The sequence below is a fragment of the Oncorhynchus gorbuscha genome, linkage group LG09 (genome assembly GCF_021184085.1).
Source record: "Oncorhynchus gorbuscha isolate QuinsamMale2020 ecotype Even-year linkage group LG09, OgorEven_v1.0, whole genome shotgun sequence".
Classification (NCBI taxonomy): Eukaryota; Metazoa; Chordata; class Actinopteri; order Salmoniformes; family Salmonidae; genus Oncorhynchus; species Oncorhynchus gorbuscha.
In genome coordinates, this window is record NC_060181.1 from 4,055,910 (window position 1) to 4,075,909 (window position 20,000).

The 20,000-nt window shown below is 45.9% G+C and overlaps 1 protein-coding gene across 1 annotated transcript in view; it reads right to left on the reverse strand.

Annotated features, from left to right (window-relative positions):
• The window catches only part of LOC124042645 (CUB and sushi domain-containing protein 1-like), an 842,040-nt gene that overhangs the window by 606,275 nt on the left and 215,765 nt on the right, over window positions 1-20,000 (reverse strand). Inside the window, 2 exon segments of the mRNA XM_046360721.1 lie at window positions 1,094-1,288; window positions 6,398-6,409. Of these exon segments, the coding sequence (XP_046216677.1) occupies window positions 1,094-1,288; window positions 6,398-6,409 (207 nt within the window).

The window sequence follows — 20,000 nt, forward strand, 5'->3', positions numbered from 1 at the left end:
CTCTGGAGCAACGAACCGCCCTTGCTGTCTCTGCCTGGCCGGTTCCCCTCTTTCCACTGTGATTCTCTGCCTCTAACCCTATTACAGGGGCTGAGTCACTGGCTTACTGGTGCTCTCTCATGCCGTCCCTAGGAGGGGTGCGTCACTTGAGTGGGCTGTGTCACTGACGTGATCTTCCTGTCTTGGTTGGAGCCCCCCCTTGGGTTGTGCCATGGCGGAGATCTTTGTGGACTATACTCGGCCTTGTCTCGGGATGGTAAGTTGGTGGTTGAAGATATCCCTCTAGTGGTGTGGCGGCTGTGCTTTGGCAAAGTGGGTGGGGTTATATCCTGCCTGTTTGGCCCTGTCCGGGGGTATACAATCGGATGGGGCCACAGTGTCTCCTGACCCCTCCTATCTCAGCCTCCAGTATTTATGCTGCAGTAGTTAATGTGTCAGGGGGTAGGGTCAGTCTGTTATATCTGGAGTACTTCTCCTGTCTAACCCGGCGTCCTGTGTGAATTTAAGTATGCTTTAAGTACCCAGCACAGCCAGAAGAGGACTGGCCACCCCTCTTAGCCTGGTTCCTCTCTAGGTTTCTTCCTAGGTTTTAGCCTTTCTAGGGAGTTTTTCCTAGCCACTGTGTTTCTACACCTGCATTGCTTGCTGTTTGGGGTTTTAGGCTGGGTTTCTGTACAGCACTTTGAGATATCAGCTGATGTACGAAGGTCTATATAAATACATCTGATTTGGATTTGGTTTGTATATCCGGTGTGTGTGTATCAGTGTGTGTGTGTACCGGTGTATGTATCAGTGTGTGTATCAGTATGTGTGTACCGGTGTGTGTGTGTGTATCAGTGTGTGTGTATCAGTGTATGTGTACCGGTGTACCGGTGTGTGTTTGTGTACTGGTGTGTGTGTGTACAGTTGTGTGTGTACAGGTGTGTGTACACGTTTGTGTGTATCAGTGTGTTTGTACCGGTGTGTGTGTATATGTGTGTGTGTATCAGTGTTTGTGTATCGGTGTGTGTGTATCAGCGTGTGTGTATCAGTGTGTGTGTGTACCAGTGTGTATATCGGTGTATGTGTGTAGGTGTTTGTGTAGGTATCCTACCTCTGCAGTAGGGCAGGGGGAAGTCCCATGCTGCAGTCCCAGCAGACGTAGCCAGACAGGACAGCGTGGTGTGACCCTCCAACACGTAGCCGGGGCTGCAGCTGTACCTGATCTTCTCTCCAATGTTAAAGGTTGAGCCCTGTTGAAGACCGTTGACCAGCTGGCCTGGGTTACCACAGGTATAACTAGGTAGAGCTGGGAGGAGAGAGAGAGGGAGAGAGAGAGAAGTTACCACAGGTATAACTAGGTAGAGCTGTGAGGAGAGAGAGAGGGAGAGAGAGAGAGAGAGAGAGAGAGAGAGAGAGAGAGAGAGAGAGGGAGAGAGGGAGAGAGAGAGAGAGAGAGAGAGAGAGAGAGAGAGAGAGATTACCACAGGTAGAGCTGGGAGGAGAGAGAGCGGTATAACTGGGTAAATTGTTCCAAATGTCTCATTTTTAGATTGTTAAGGCTAACATAAAGCATTACATCTGAATGGTTAAGGTAAGTGTAGGTAAGGGTTAAGGTAAGTGTAGGTAAGGGTTAAGGTAAGGGTTAAGGTAATTGTAGGTAAGGGTTAAGGTAATTGTAGGTAAGGGTTAAGGTAAGGGTTAAGGTAAGGGTTAAGGTAAGTGTATGAAAGGGTTAAGGTAAAGGTTAAGGTAAGGGTTAAGGTAAGGGTTAAGGTAAGTGTAGGTAAGGGTTAAGGTAAGTGTAGGTAAGGGTTAATGTAAGTGTAGGTAATGGTTAAGGTAAGGGCAGGTAATGGTTAAGGTAAGTCTAGTTAAGGGTTAAGGTAAGCTTAAGGTAAGTGTAGGTAATGGTTAAGGATTGGGACAGGTTTAAACAAAAATCTAAAGAAAACCATTTTTTCCGCTACATTAAAATATGCAAACATTGGCACCAGAGAAAGATTACTCTCATCACCATCTACACCACCCTGATGATGGTTACTCCCATCTACACCACCCTGATGATGGTTACTCCCATCTACACCACCCTGATGATGGTTACTCCCATCTACACCACCCTGATGATGGCTACTCCCATCTACACCACCCTGATTGTGGTTACTCCCATCTACACCACCCTGATGATGGTTACTCCCATCTACACCACCCTGATGATGGTTACTCCCATCTACACCACCCTGATGATGGTTACTCCCATCTACACCACCCTGATGATGGTTACTCCCATCTACACCACCCTGATGATGGTTACTCCCATCACCATCTACACCACCTTGATGATGGTTACTCTCATCACCATCTACACCACCCTGATGATGGTTACTCCCATCACCATCTACACCACCCTGATGATGGTTACTCCCATCTACACCACCCTGATGATGGTTACTCTCATCACCATCTACACAACCTTGATGATGGTTACTCCCATCTACACCACCCTGATGATGGTTACTCCCATCTACACCACCTTGATGATGGTTACTCCCATCTACACCACCCTGATGATGGTTACTCCCATCTACACCACCCTGATGATGGTTACTCCCATCTACACCACCCTGATGATGGTTACTCCCATCTACACCACCCTGATGATGGTTACTCCCATCTACACCACCCTGATGATGGTTACTCCCATCACCATCTACACCACCTTGATGATGGTTACTCTCATCACCATCTACACCACCCTGATGATGGTTACTCCCATCACCATCTACACCACCCTGATGATGGTTACTCCCATCTCTCATCACCATCTACACAACCTTGATGATGGTTACTCCCATCTACACCACCCTGATGATGGTTACTCCCATCTACACCACCTTGATGATGGTTACTCCCATCTACACCACCCTGATGATGGTTACTCCCATCCACACCACCCTGATGATGGTTACTCCCATCTACACCACCTTGATGATGGTTACTCCCATCTACACCACCCTGATGATGGTTACTCCCATCACCATCTACACCACCCTGATGATGGTTACTCCCATCACCATCTACACCACCCTGATGATGGTTACTCCCATCACCATCTACACCACCCTGATGATGGTTACTCCCATCACCATCTACACCACCTTGATGATGGTTACTCCCATCTACACCACCTTGATGATGGTTACTCCCATCTACACCACCCTGATGATGGTTACTCCCATCACCATCTACACCACCCTGATGATGGTTCCTCCCATCTACACCACCCTGATGATGGTTACTCCCATCTACACCACCTTGATGATGGTTACTCCCATCTACACCACCCTGATGATGGTTCCTCCCATCTACACCACCCTGATGATGGTTACTCCCATCTACACCACCTTGATGATGGTTACTCCCATCTACACCACCCTGATGATGGTTACTCCCATCACCATCTACACCACCCTGATGATGGTTCCTCCCATCTACACCACCCTGATGATGGTTACTCCCATCTACACCACCTTGATGATGGTTACTCCCATCTACACCACCCTGATGATGGTTACTCCCATCTACACCACCCTGATGATGGTTCCTCCCATCTACACCACCCTGATGATGGTTACTCCCATCTACACCACCCTAATGATGGTTACTCCCATCTACACCACCCTGATGATGGTTACTCCCATCTACACCACCCTGATGATGGTTACTCCCATCTACACCACCTTGATGATGGTTACTCCCATCTACACCACCCTGATGATGGTTACTCCCATCTACACCACCCTGACGATGGTTACTCCCATCACCATCTACACCACCCTGATGATGGTTACTCCCATCACCATCTACACCACCCTGATGATGGTTACTCCCATCTACACCACCCTGATGATGGTTACTCCCATCTACACCACCCTGATGATGGTTACTCCCATCTACACCACCTTGATGATGGTTACTCCCATCTACACCACCTTGATGATGGTTACTCCCATCTACACCACCCTGATGATGGTTACTCCCATCACCATCTACACCACCCTGATGATGGTTACTCCCATCTACACCACCCTTATGATGGTTACTCCCATCACCATCTACACCACCCTGATGATGGTTACTCCCATCACCATCTACACCACCCTGATGATGGTTCCTCCCATCTACACCACCCTGATGATGGTTACTCCCATCTACACCACCTTGATGATGGTTACTCCCATCTACACCACCCTGATGATGGTTACTCCCATCTACACCACCCTGATGATGGTTACTCCCATCACCATCTACACCACCTTGATGATGGTTACTCCCATCACCATCTACACCACCTTGATGATGGTTACTCCCATCTACACCACCTTGATGATGGTTACTCCCATCACCATCAACACCACCCTGATGATGGTTACTCCCATCTACACCACCCTGATGATGGTTACTCTCATCACCATCTACACCACCCTGATGATGGTTACTCCCATCTACACCACCCTGATGATGGTTACTCTCATCACCATCCCCGTCCACAACACACTGGGGATGGTTTTACACGCTGTCATGACATTGGCCTGTTGTTGAGGTTTATGACCCCCATAAATACATTTCACCCGTTCCTCTCTCTACTCTACAGATGTGAATGTTGGAAAGCCCTTTTTTTAACATAGAGAGAGTCTGTTAACATCAAAAGGGTGGGGAACGGAACCATATTTCGGTAATCCAACCAGTTGAAAATATGTGTTGGTAACACACCCTTCTCACCCTACTGCATAAACCTGCATTTCATAAAAGCCTTTACGAAAATGTAACATTTGTGTTCACGAGGACGACGGTCCATAAGTTAAATATCAAACTACAGAGCTAAGCCAACATCAGCGTGAGCTTAAAGTATGGCAACTTGGTATGAACTTTGAACTCTTATTCACTAAAGAAGTGATACCTCCTAGCCGTTGAGTGAGCAGCAGCAGCTGTAAACGTGGGCTAGGAGAGGACGGACAAAGTATCTCTTCTACCAAACACACGACGGTACTACAACGCCTCCGTTCTACCAGACATTCTTCAGAGGACAGGAAGATCTCTGCTGGGCGACACGGCCTTCCGTCTACGACCAAACTATTGAAGCACAGCTCAGAGCAAATATTTGTTGCATTTTCCACGACAACGCTATCGCCCGACGTACTCAAACATGGATGGACGTCAAATGCCTGAACCAGGGAGTTGTTGTTGTGGGGAGTTAAGCGCCTTGATTCGACGAATCATCGGTAGCCAATGGCATCTAGGATTTAATATCAGCAACCCTTACTTATCAGCAGATGTTTCCCATCGGTCCCGAAACTGATAACACTCTGGTTTCTGGCTCTCTAACTGCTAGGCTACCCCCCCTGGTTTCTGCCTCTCTAACTGCTAGGCTACCCCCCTGGATTCTACCCCCCTGGTTTCTACCTCTCTAACTGCTAGACTACCCCCCTGGTTTCTGCCTCTCTAACTGCTAGGCTACCCCCCCTGGTTTCTACCTCTCTGCTAGGCTACCCCCTGGTTTCTCCCTCTCTAACTGCTAGGCTACCCCCTGGTTTCTGCCTCTCTAACTGCTAGGCTACCCCCTGGTTTCTGCCTCTCTAACTGCTAGGCTACCCCCTGGTTTCTGCCTCTCTAACTGCTAGGCTACCCCCCTGGTTTCTGCCTCTCTAACTGCTAGGCTACCCCCCTGGTTTCTGCCTCTCTAACTGATAGGCTACCCCCTGGTTTCTACCTCTCTAACTGCTAGGCTACCCCCTGGTCTCTGCCTCTCTAACTGCTAGGCTACCCCCTGGATTCTGCCTCTCTAACTGCTAGGCTACCCCCTGGTTTCTGCCTCTCTAACTGCTAGGCTACCCCCTGGTTTCTACCTCTCTAACTGCTAGGCTACCCCCTGGTTTCTGCCTCTCTAACTGCTAGGCTACCCTCCCTGGTTTCTACCTCTCTAACTGCTAGGCTACCCCCTGGTTTCTACCTCTCTAACTGCTAGACTACCCCCTGGTTTCTACCTCTCTAACTGCTAGACTACCCCCTGGTTTCTGCCTCTCTAACTGCTAGACTACCCCCCTGGTTTCTGCCTCTCTAACTGCTAGGCTACCCCCTGGTTTCTACCTCTCTAACTGCTAGACTACCCTCCCCTGGTTTCTACCTCTCTAACTGCTAGGCTACCCCCCTGGTTTCTACCTCTCTAACTGCTAGACTACCCTCCCCTGGTTTCTATCTCTCTAACTGCTAGGCTACCCCCCTGGTTTCTACCTCTCTAACTGCTAGACTACCCTCCCCTGGTTTCTACCTCTCTAACTGCTAGACTACCCTCCTGGTTTCTACCTCTCTAACTGCTAGGCTACCCCCCTGGTTTCTACCTCTCTAACTGCTAGACTACCCTCCCTGGTTTCTGCCTCTCTAACTGCTAGACTATCCTCCCCTTGTGTGTCCGTAACACCAGTGTCCCTGGGGACATACCTCTTTACGCAGTCTGGTAGGAAGGTATATTTACGCACTTCCAAACCTTACATTGGGCTCCAAAATTACTGGCACCCCTGACTGGCAATGCACAAACAATACTTAAAATAATATAAACAATATAATTATAGAGATAAACTCAAAATACCAACATGTGAGAAATACTGTACTTTATTAATGTTTCAATGGAACCCACCAAATCATACAATTATTTAATACAAAATAAATTTCACCAAAATCAAGGTAATTATTGGCACTCCTCATTTAGCACTTAGTGCAACAACCTCTGGCAATGATAACAGCATGGAGTCTTTTCCTGTAATGTTTAACAACGTTATTTAGGAACACATTTGGAGGGATTTTGGACCATTCCTCCAAGCAGATCCTTTCAAGATCCTTCACATTCTTGGATCTGCTCTTATCAACTGCCCTCTTCCACTCAGCCCACAGTTTTTCCATTGGATTGAGGTCTGGTGACTGAGATGGCAGAACATTGATTTTGTTGTCACAGAACCATATCTGTGTGGATCTTGAGGTATGTTTTGGGTCATTGTCTTGTTTGAAAGTCCACCTACGGCCAAGTCCCAGTCTTCTGACAGAGGCAACCAGATTGTCAACCAACATTGCCTGGTACTTGGTGGAATTCATTATGCCATTAATCTTAACCAGTGACCCTGGACCTCTGGAATTAAAACAGCCCCAAAACATCACTGAACCTCCTCCATATTTCACCGTAGGTATGAGGTTCCTCTGGACCTCTGGAATTAAAAACAGCCCCAAAACATCACTGACCCCCCTCCATATTTCACCGTAGGTATGAGGTGCCTCTGGACCTCTGGAATTAAAAACAGCCCCAAAACATCACTGACCCCCCTCCATATTTCACCGTAGGTATGAGGTGCCTCTGGAACTCTGGAATTAAAAACAGCCCCAAAACATCACTGACCCCCCCTCCATATTTCACCGTAGGTATGAGGTGCCTCTGGTCCTCTGGAATTAAAAACAGCCCCAAAACATCACTGACCCCCCTCCATATTTCACCGTAGGTATGAGGTGCCTCTGGACCTCTGGAATTAAAAACAGCCCCAAAACATCACTGACCCCCCTCCATATTTCACCGTTGGTATGAGGTGCCTCTGGACCTCTGAATTAAAAACAGCCCCAAAACATCACTGACCCCCCTCCATATTTCGCCGTAGGTATGAGGTGCCTCTGGACCTCTGGAATTAAAAACAGCCCCAAAACATCACTGACCCCCTCCATATTTCACCGTAGGTATGAGGTGCCTCTGGACCTCTGGAATTAAAAACAGCCCCAAAACATCACTGACCCCCTCCATATTTCACCATAGGTATGAGGTGCCCCTGGACCCCTGGAATTAAAAACAGCCCCAAAACATCACTGACCCCCCTCCATATTTCACCGTAGGTATGAGGTGCCTCTGGACCTCTGGAATTAAAAACAGCCCCAAAACATCCCTGACCCACCACCATATTTCACAGTGGGTATGAGGTGCCTCTGGACCTCTGGAATTAAAAACAGCCCCAAAACATCACTGACCCCCTCCATATTTCACCGTAGGTATGAGGTGCCCCTGGACCCCTGGAATTAAAAACAGCCCCAAAACATACTGACCCCCCTCCAGATTTCACCGTAAGTATGAGGTGCCTCTGGACCTCTGGAATTAAAAACAGCCCCAAAACATACTGACCCCCCTCCATATTTCACCGTAGGTATGAGGTGCCTCTGGACCTCTCGAATTAAAAACAGCCCCAAAACATCCCTGACCCACCACCATATTTCACCGTGGGTATGAGGTGCCTCTGGACCTCTGGAATTAAAAACAGCCCCAAAACGTTCCATTTTGGTCTCATCTGACCAGAGCACCTCCTTCCAGTAATACTTTAAATCACGTTTGGCAAACTCTCAGTATTTGCGTCTGTGTCTTGGGAGTCATTCAGGGCTTTCTGGTCCTGGTGACCCCAAGACGCCACCAAGGCCTGCAATTCTTTCACAGTGATTCTTGGGGATTTTGTTGCCTCTCTTGCCATCCCCCTCCCTCTCCTGGGGGGCAAAATGCATTTGCGTCCTCAACCTGTGACGTTTTCAACTGATCTATATCTTTTGAATGTTTTAATAATTGTCCTGACAGTGCTCAGTGGTATATTCCATCGTTTGTGGATCTTCTTGTAGCCGTCACCAGATTTATGAAGGTCTACGACCATTGTCTCTTTTCAACTGCCAGTTCCTTTCTTCATGGTGTTGGATGACAAAGGGATATTGCATGCCTCTACCCTAGTGAAACAGGAAGTAGTAGTTCCCATTGCATGCCTCTACCCTAGTGAAACAGGAAGTAGTAGTTCCTATTGCATGCCTCTACCCTAGTGAAACAGGAAGTAGTAGTTCCTATTGTATGCCTCTACCCTAGTGAAACAGGAAGTAGTAGTTCCTATTGTATGCCTCTACCCTAGTGAAACAGGAAGTAGTAGTTCCTATTGCATGCCTCTACCCTAGTGAAACAGGAAGTAGTAGTTCCTATTGCATGCCTCTACCCTAGTGAAACAGGAAGTAGTAGTTCCTATTGCATGCCTCTACCCTAGTGAAACAGGAAGTAGTAGTTCCTATTGCATGCCTCTACCCTAGTGAAACAGGAAGTAGTAGTTCCTATTGCATGCCTCTACCCTAGTGAAACAGGAAGTAGTAGTTCCTATTGCATGCCTCTACCCTAGTGAAACAGGAAGTAGTAGTTCCTATTACATGCCTCTACCCTAGTGAAACAGGAAGTAGTAGTTCCTATTGCATGCCTCTACCCTAGTGAAACAGGAAGTAGTAGTTCCTATTGCATGCCTCTACCCTAGTGAAACAGGAAGTAGTAGTTCCTATTGCATGCCTCTACCCTAGTGAAACAGGAAGTAGTAGTTCCTATTGCATGCCTCTACCCTAGTGAAACAGGAAGTAGTAGTTCCTATTGCATGCCTCTACCCTAGTGAAACAGGAAGTAGTAGTTCCTATTGCATGCCTCTACCCTAGTGAAACAGGAAGTAGTAGTTCTTATTGCATGCCTCTACCCTAGTGAAACAGGAAGTAGTAGTTCCTATTGCATGCCTCTACCCTAGTGAAACAGGAAGTAGTAGTTCCTATTGCATGCCTCTACCCTAGTGAAACAGGAAGTAGTAGTTCCTATTGCATGCCTCTACCCTAGTGAAACAGGAAGTAGTAGTTCCTATTGCATGCCTGTTACCTCATTTTTATACCCCAGTGAAACTGTGATGTAATGGCTCAATATAGTTCCTTAACACTTAGATACACTTAAATAAGTGGATTTTAATTTCTGAAGTAATTTTGTAGCCCACTGTAAGGTCTGGATATCTCCTTTAGTGCTGAAACGATACAGGATGGTCTCTCATCCCTCTCATCCCTCTCACCCCTCTCTTCCTTCTCATCCCTCTCACCTCTCAACCCTCTCATCCCTCTCACCTCTCTCATCCCTCTCATCCCTCTCACCTCTCTCATCCCTCTCACCTCTCTCATCCCTCTCACCTCTTTCACCTTTCTCATCCCTCTCATCCCTCTCACCTCTCTCATCCCTCTTACCTCTCTCACCTCTCTCATCCCTCTTACCTCTCTCACCTCTCTCATTCCTCTCACTTCTCTCACCTCTCTCATCCCTCTCACTTCTCTCATCCCTCTCACCTCTCAACCCTCTCATCCCTCTCACCTCTCTCATCCCTCTCTCATCCCTCTCACCTCTCTCACCTCTCTCATTCCTCTCATCCCTAACACCTCTCTCATCCCTCTCACCTCTCTCATCCCTCTCATCCCTCTCATCCATCTCACCTCTCTCATCCCTCTTACCTCTCTTACCTCTCTCATCCCTCTCACTTCTCTCACCTCTCTCATCCCTCTTACCTCTCTCACCTCTCTCATCCCTCTCACTTCTCTCATCCCTCTCACCTCTCTCACCCCTCTCATCCCTCTCACCTCTCTCACCCCTCTCACCCCTCTCATCCCTCTCACCTCTCTCACCCCTCTCACCCCTCTCACCTCTCTCACCCCTCTCACCCCTCTCATCCCTCTCACCTCTCTCATCCCTCTCATCCCTCTCACCTCTCTCATCCCTCTCACCCTCTCATCCCTCTCATCCCTCTCACCTCTCTCACCCCTCTCACCCCTCTCATCCCTCTCACCTCTCTCATCCCTCTCATCCCTCTCACCCCTCTCACCTCTCTCACCCCTCTCATCCCTCTCATCCCTCTCATCCCTCTCACCTCTCTCATCCCTCTCACCTCTCATTAGTAGATTTTAAACCAACCCCTGCTCTTCCTTCCCCTGCTTCCCCTCCCCCTGCTCCTCCTCCCCCTGCTCTTCCTCCCTCTGCTCCTCCACCCCTGCTCCCCCTCCCCCTGCTCCTCCTCCCCCTGCTTCCCCTCCCCCTGCTCCTCCTCCCCCTGCTCTTCCTCTCCCTGCTCCTCCACCACCTGCTCCCCCTCCCCTGCTCCTCCTCCCCCTTCTCTTCCTCCCCCTGCTCTCTCATCCCTCTCTCATCCCTCTCATCCCTCTCTCATTGCTCTCTCATCCCTCTCTCATCCCTCTCTCATCCCTCTCATCCCTCTCTCATTGCTCTCTCATCCCTCTCTCATCCCTCTCATCCCTCTCTCATTGCTCTCTCATCCCTCTCTCATCCCTCTCTCATTGCTCTCTCATCCCTCTATCATTGCTCTCTCATCCCTCTCTCATCCCTCTCTCATCCCTCTCTCATCCCTCTATCATTGCTCTCTCATCCCTCTCTCATCCCTCTCTCATCCCTCTCTCATCCCTCTCTCATCCCTCTCTCATTGCTCTCTCATCCCTCTCTCATCCCTCTCTCATCCCTCTCTCATTGCTCTCTCATCCCTCTATCATTGCTCTCTCATCCCTCTCTCATCCCTCTCTCATCCCTCTCTCATCCCTCTCATCCCTCTCTCATTGCTCTCTCATCCCTCTCTCATCCCTCTCTCATTGCTCTCTCATCCCTCTCATCCCTCTCTCATCCCTCTCTCATCCCTCTCTCATTGCTCTCTCATCCCTCTATCATTGCTCTCTCATCCCTCTCTCATTCCTCTCTCATCCCTCTCTCATCGCTCCCTCTGTCTTTTTTGCCATTGGTGCACTTGGAAGTGACATTGCGAAATCGATTCTAGCACACAAGCGAATTACCTAAATAAGCACTTTCTGCTTTGTCAAGCAGCAATTGAATAAATGTCCCCTGCACTGTTCGGCATGCATCCACAGGACAATGGCTGGCAAGTCTCATCACTTCTGATTAGAGAGGCTGAGAAATTCTGAAATAAACTCCCTCTCCTTCTCTCAATGCTGGAGGTGAGAATAGCAGAAAAAGAGAACAGAGACAACCATTGTTTGTATGTGTGTGTGTGTTTGTCTGTGTGTGTGTGTGTGTGTGTGTGTGTGTGTGTGTGTGTGTGTGTGTGTGTGTGTGTGTGTGTGTGTGTGTGTGTGTGTGTGTGTGTGTGTGTGTGTGTGTGTGTGTGTGTGTGTGTGTGTGTGTGTGTGTGTGTGTGTGTGTGTGTGCTGTAACTACATCCCTCACCTACAGTCTATCACCTACACCATATGTATAGCACTCTCAAAACTAACACTGCCTTATCCACAGGGGGAGTAATACCTCTCTCAATTTACATTTTAATCCAAGGGGATTTATTTGCATGGGAAACATACATTGCCAAAGCAAGTGAACTAGATACTAAACAACATGCAATAAATACAACATATAAAATTAATAGTAAACATTACACTCTCAAACATTCCAAAAGAATAAAGACATTTCAAATGTCATATTATGTCTATTAATCAAAATTGGATTTGTTTTCAAAGACCTTTGTGGGTCTGTGGAATCTGAGGGAAATATGTGTCTCTAACATGGTCAAAAATTTGGCAGGAGGTTAGGAAGTGCAGCTCAGTTTCCACCTCATTCCACCTCAGTCTTCTCTTGAGAGCCAGGTCTGCCTTCGGTGGCCTTTCTCAAGAGCAATACTATGCTCATTGAGTCTGTACATAGTCAAAGATTTCCTTAAAAGATTTCCTTAAATTTGGGTCAGTCACAGTGGTCCGCTGAGAAGTCAAATCTGCTGTTTAGATTTTCTACTGACAGTTTTTTTTTAGAATTGATAGGGAAGCTGAGAGGTAAAATGTACTTTTTAGGTTTTCTACTGCCAAGTTTATACCTTCACTATTCCAGTGAAACATATTGTCCAGGAAGTTGTCTAAAAGGGATTAAATGTGTTGTTGCCTAATTGTTTTTTGGTAGGTTTCCACACAACTTTCCTTCCAGCTACATAATTCCTTAATATTATTCAGTTCCTTTGGCTTTGATGCCTCATGATTGAGCTTAGTTATGTTCAAGTAGACTGTGATTTTGCTGTTATCTGATAGGGGAGGGTCAGTGGGCTGACTGTGAACACTCCAAGAGTCTCTGGGTTGAGGTCAGTGATAACCTTTTTGGGATAGGGGGGAGCATTTTCACTTTTGGATGAATAGCGTGCCCAGAGTGAACTGCCTCCTACTCTGTCCCAGATGCTAATATATGCATATTATTATTAGTATTTGATAGAAAACACTCTGACATTTCTAAAATTGTTGAATGATGTCTATGAGTATAACATAACTCATTTGGCAGGCGAAAACCTGAGAAAAATCCAACCAGGAAGTGGGAAATCTTAGGTTTGTAGTTTTTCAAAGCTTGGCCGACTGAATACACAGTGTCTATGGAGTCAAGTTGCACTTCCTAGGGCTTCCACTATATGTCAACCGTCTTTAGAAACTTGTTTGAGTATTCTACTATAAAGGAGGGGCTCATAAGACCTGTTTTAGTCAGTGGTCTGGCAGAGTGCTTGGTTTCGTGATGCGCTGTCATGAGAGAGTTAGCTCTCGTTCCAGTGTTTTTCTTCAGACGTAGGAATTCTCCGGTTGGAACCTTATTTATGTTTTATGTTAAAAACATCCAAAAGATTGATCCCATAAATCGTTTGACTTGTTTCTACGACTGTAATGGAACTTTTCGAGTTTTTGTCTGGACGAAGTGCTTGAACTTTATGGAACAAATCAGTCATTTATTGTCGAACTGGGATTCCTGGGAGTGCATTCTGATGAAGATCATCAAAGGTAAGTGAATATTTATAGTGTTGTTTCTAACTTATGTTGACTCCAACATGGCAAATATTTCTCTGGCTGGATTGGGCTCTGAGCGCCGTTCTCTGATTCTGCTTTTTCCGTAAAGTTTTTTTGAAATCTGACGGTTGCATTAACCTCTCAAGGGTAAGTTAAACAAGAAATGCACATGCGCCTGAAAAAACTCTGCGTCACGTTAGGGTCCACTCGTTTCCGACTGGTCTTACTCCCTCCTTTATAAGAATACAATCCTGAAATGATTTCAAAAGACTGTTGACATCTAGTGGGAAGTATAGGAACTGCAAATTGAGTCCTAAGTCAATGGATACTGTAATGGCATTGAATAGAAAACTACAAAACCAAAAAATAATAATACTTCCGGATTGGATTTTTCTCAGGTTTTCGCTAAATCAGTTCTGTTATACTCACAGACACCATTCTAACAATGTTGGAAACGTTAGAGTGTTTTCTATCCAAATCTACCACTTATATGCATACCATATCTTCTGGGGCCGAGTAGCAGGCCGTTTAATTTGGGCATGCTTTTCATCCAAAATTCCAAATGCTGCCCCCTACCCTAGAGAGGTCAAGGAGAAGTCTATCTTTAATTATGTGAATCTTGTATCTTTTATCAAAGGTTATTATGAGTATTTCTGCAAAATCACCTGATGTTTTGGAATCAAAACATTACTGCACGTAACGTGTCAATGTAAACTGAGATTTTTGGATATAAATATGCACATTATCGAACAAAACATACATGTATTGTTTAACATGATGTCCTATGATTGTCATCTGATGAATATCATCAAAGGTTAGTGATTCATTTTATCTACATTTCTGCTTTTTGTAACTTCTATCTTTGGCTGGAAAAATGGCTGTGTGTTTTTTTGGGACTTGGCGGTGATCTAACATAACCATATGTTGTCCTTTCGCTGTAAAGCATTTTTGAAATCGGACACGATGGGTAGATTAACAAGAAGTTTATCTTTCATTTGATGTATTGGACTTTTTAAAGTCTTACATACAATGCGCCCGACAGAGCTGAGTTGTAAGTTGTGACCCATTTCTTTTGTAGTTTCTGTTGCCATAGTTGTGTCCAGTGGGGCTCCTGAGAGGCACGGCGGTCTAAGGCACTGCATCTCAGTCACTACAGACACCCTGGTTCAATTCCAGGCTGTATCGCAACCGGCCATGATTGGGAGTCCCACATATGGGGCAGGGAATGCTGTAACCTCCTGGTAGGTGTTTGTCCCCATGTGTGCTGAGGGTGTCAGGTTCTTGTCCAGTTCTGTCATTTAGGTCACCGCAAACTTGTATATGTCCCTAGGCCTGGAAATGATTGATCCCCCCTTCTAGGATGGGGAAGCTGCCACGGTTAAAGAATGGGGACTCTACAGTGGCCAAAAGTTTTGAGAATGAAACTAATATATATTTTCACAAAGTCTGCTTCTTCAGTGTCTATAGATATTTTTGCCAGATGTTCCTATGGATTACTGAAGTATAATTACAAGCATTTCATAAGTGTCAAAGGCTTTTATTGACAATTACATGAAGTTGATGCAGAGAGTCAATATTTGCAGTGTTGACCCTTCTTTTTCAAGACCTCTGCAATCTGCCCTGGCATGCTGTCAATTCACTTCTGGGCCACATCCTGACTGACGGCAGCCCATTCTTGCATAATCAATGCTTGGACTTTGTCAGAATTTGTCAGTTTCTGTTTGTCCCCCGCCTCTTGAGGATTGACCAATGGGATTAAGGTCTGGGGAGTTTCCTGGCCATGGACCCAAAATATTGATGTTTTGTTCCTCGAGCCACTTAGTTATCACTTTTGCCTTATGGCAAGGTGCTCCATCATGCTGGAAAAGGCATTGTTCATCACCAAACTGTTCCTGGATGGTTGGGAGAAGTTCCTCTCAGAGGATTCTTTATTCATTGCTGTCTTCTTATGCAAAGCTGTGAGTTTACTGTTGGCATGATACAGGACTGATGGTAGCGCTCACCTTGTCCTGCCGCAAACAATCAGAAAGGGGATTCATCAGAGAAAATGACTTTACCCCAGTCCTCAGCAGTCCAATCCCTGTACCTTTTGTAGAATATCAGTCTGTCCCTGATGTTTTTCCTTTCCAGGCAATCCTCCAAAAGTCTTCGCCTCACTGTGCGTGCAGATGCACTCACACCTGCCTGATGCCATTCCTGAGCAAGCTCTGTACTGGTGGTGCCCCGATCCCGCAGCTGAATCAACTTTAGGAGACGGTCCTGGCGCTTGCTGAATAGAGCAAGCCCTCAAGTCCAGGGTGGAGGGACATTAGGTTTTGAGGCACAGTCTCACGAAATGCGTGAATTCACCCGCTGTATGGTAGCAGGGTGAAAGCATGTCCATGGTAGCAAGATGGAAATAACCACTTGTGCATTGGGGAAAGTGTTAATCAATCACTTTTATGCTGTGGCCACCCTCTCAACACTAACAGTGTCTTATCCACAGGGGATGTAACACCTCCCTCTCAACACCAGCATTTCCTGGGGCTAGACCATTGTACAACAACCACCCTCCCTCCGGCTAATATGCTAATATACCCAGACTTTGTGTCTATGCTAATAAGGTAATTGCTCAGTTGAAAATACAGGAATATCTAGCCCTCAGTGGTCAGAACCAATGCTATAATACAGGAGAGTGTGGAGAAGAGAGAGAGTGGAGAGAGAGGAAAGAGAGGGGAGAGAGGAGAGAGAGAGAGGGGAGAGAGGAGAGAGTGGAGAGAGGAGAGAGAGAGTGGAGAGAGGAGATGGAGAGGGGAGAGAGGAGAGAGAGGGGAGAGAGTGAGGAGAGATTTCTATCTGACAGGGGAATGTGGAGAGGAGAGAGAGGAGAGAGAGAGGGGAGAGAGGAGAGAGAGGAGAGAGAGGAGAGAAAGGAGAGAGAGGAGAGATTTCTATCTGACAGGGGAATGTGGAGAGGAGAGAGGAGAGAGAGAGGAGAGGGCAGGGAGAGAGGGAATATCATGCTGTTTCACGGTTTTATGTTGTTACACACACACACACACACACACACACACACACACACACACACACACACACACACACACACACACACACACACACACACACACACACACACACACACACACACACACACACACACACACACACACACACACACACACACACACACACACACACACTTGGACTGTGGTGACAGTGATACAAGATGTTTGGTGTTCCATCTGTCCCTAAGCACTTCCCTGTGGAGCTCCAGAGATCCATCCAAAGTCCACCACATACCACAGGCCAGTATATTGTGGGTAGGGGGGGGGGGTGTTAGTTTGTGTCCATTTATGTTACTCCCCTCCAGCAACCTTCCCTCTATCAATTAGACTTTAAACATTACGCCCAAACACATACACACACACACGCACACGCGCACACACACACACGAACACACGCACATGCACACGCACACACACACACACGCGTGCACATGCACACACACACACACACACACACACGCACACACACACACACACACACACACACACACACACACACACACACACACACACACACACACACACACACACACACACACACACACACACACACACACACACACACACACACACACACACACACACACACACACACACACCCAAACAAACTCACACACACACTTTAAGCATCCCCCTCTCCTCTCCTCTCCTCTCCTCTCCTCCCTCTCCTCTCCTCTCCTCTCCTCTCCTCTCCACTCCTCTCCTCTCCTCTCCACTCCCTCTCCTCTCCTCTCCTCTCCTCTCCTCTCCACTCCTCTCCTCTCCTGTCCCCCTCTCCTCTCCTCTCCTGTCCTCCTCTCCTCTCCCTCTCCTCTCCTCTCCTCTCCTCTCCTCTCCTCTCCTCTCCTCTCCTCTCCTCTCCTCTCCTCTCCTCTCCTCTCCTCTCCTCTCCTCTCCTCTCCTCCTCATCGGCAGACTGCTGAGGAAGAAGGACAGAGTGGTGCAGTGTGTATTTATAGCTAGAGATGGAGGTGTAGAAGTGAATAGATTTGATTGTGACGAATGGGTGTGGACGTGTTGAGCAGAGCAGAAAAGGTCTTCCAGAACACCCGATAGCTCCGCCTCTTCCGCCATGGCTTCCTGACTCTTTATATATAGAGAGGGATATTGTAAAATGGCACTCTATTTCCCCATAGACCCTGGTAAAAAGCAGTGGACTACGTAAGGAACACTATGCTATTTGGGATACAGTGTACTCTGGCTTCCTTAACGTCCAGATATAGCTGTTATATAGCTGTTATACAGCTGTTGTATAGCTGTTATATAGCTGTTAATATAGCTGTTAATATAGCTGTTATATAGCTGTTGTATAGCTGTTATACAGCTGTTATATAGCTGTTATATAGCTGTTATACAGCTGTTATATAGCTGTTATATAGCTGTTATATAGCTGTTATACAGCTGTTGTATAGCTGTTATATAGCTGTTATATAGCTGTTATATAGCTGTTATACAGCTGTTGTATAGCTGTTATATAGCTGTTATATAGCTGTTAATATAGCTGTTATATATAGCTGTTATATAGCTGTTATATAGCTGTTAATATAGCTGTTATATAGCTGTTATATAGCTGTTAATATAGCTGTTATATATAGCTTTATATAGCTGTTATATAGCTGTTAATATAGCTGTTATATAGCTGTTAATATAGCTGTTAATATAGCTGTTGTATAGCTGTTATATAGCTGTTATATAGCTGTTAATATAGCTGTTATATATCTGTTATATATAGCTTTGTATAGCTGTTAATATTGCATTGTATAGCTGTTAATATTGCATTGTATAGCTGTTAATATAGCTGTTATATATCTGTTATATATAGCTTTGTATAGCTGTTAATATTGCATTGTATAGCTGTTAATATTGCATTGTATAGCTGTTAATATAGCTGTTATATATCTGTTATATATAGCTGTTATATAGCTGTTATACAGCTGTTGTATAGCTGTTATATAGCTGTTAATATAGCTGTTAATATAGCTGTTATATAGCTGTTGTATAGCTGTTATACAGCTGTTATATAGCTGTTATATAGCTGTTATACAGCTGTTATATAGCTGTTATATAGCTGTTATATAGCTGTTATACAGCTGTTGTATAGCTGTTATATAGCTGTTATATAGCTGTTAATATAGCTGTTATATAGCTGTTATACAGCTGTTGTATAGCTGTTATATAGCTGTTATATAGCTGTTAATATAGCTGTTATATATAGCTGTTATATAGCTGTTATATAGCTGTTAATATAGCTGTTATATAGCTGTTATATAGCTGTTAATATAGCTGTTATATATAGCTTTATATAGCTGTTATATAGCTGTTAATATAGCTGTTATATAGCTGTTAATATAGCTGTTAATATAGCTGTTGTATAGCTGTTATATAGCTGTTATATAGCTGTTAATATAGCTGTTATATATCTGTTATATATAGCTTTGTATAGCTGTTAATATTGCATTGTATAGCTGTTAATATTGCATTGTATAGCTGTTAATATAGCTGTTCATTCAGTAAACACATTCACTTTAACATGTCAGTATACGAGTTGCTTATTTTTATTTTTTTACTTTAACTTTAGTTAACTAGACAAATCAGTTAAGAACAAATACTTATTACAATGACAGCCTACCCCAGCCAAACCCGGGCGACTCTGGTCCAATCGTGTGCCGCCCTATTGGACTCCCAATCATGTCCGGTTATGATACAGCCAGGTATCGAACCAGGGTCTGTAGTGATGCCTCTAGCACTGAGATGCAGTGACTTAGACCACTGTGATACAGCCTGGAATCGAACGAGGGTGTGTGGTGACGCCTCTAGCACTGAGATGCAGTGACTTAGACCACTGTGATACAGCCTGGAATCGAACGAGGGTGTGTGGTGATGCCTCTAGCACTGAGATGCAGTGACTTAGACCACTGTGATACAGCCTGGAATCGAACGAGGGTGTGTGGTGACGCCTCTAGCACTGAGATGCAGTGACTTAGACCACTGTGATACAGCCTGGAATCGAACGAGGGTGTGTGGTGAACTAGCACTGAGATGCAGTGACTTAGACCACTGTGATACAGCCTGGAATCGAACGAGGGTGTGTGGTGACGCCTCTAGCACTGAGATGCAGTGACTTAGACCACTGTGATACAGCCTGGAATCGAACGAGGGTGTGTGGTGACGCCTCTAGCACTGAGATGCAGTGACTTAGACCACTGTGATACAGCCTGGAATCGAACGAGGGTGTGTGGTGACGCCTCTAGCACTGAGATGCAGTGACTTAGACCACTGTGATACAGCCTGGAATCGAACGAGGGTGTGTGGTGA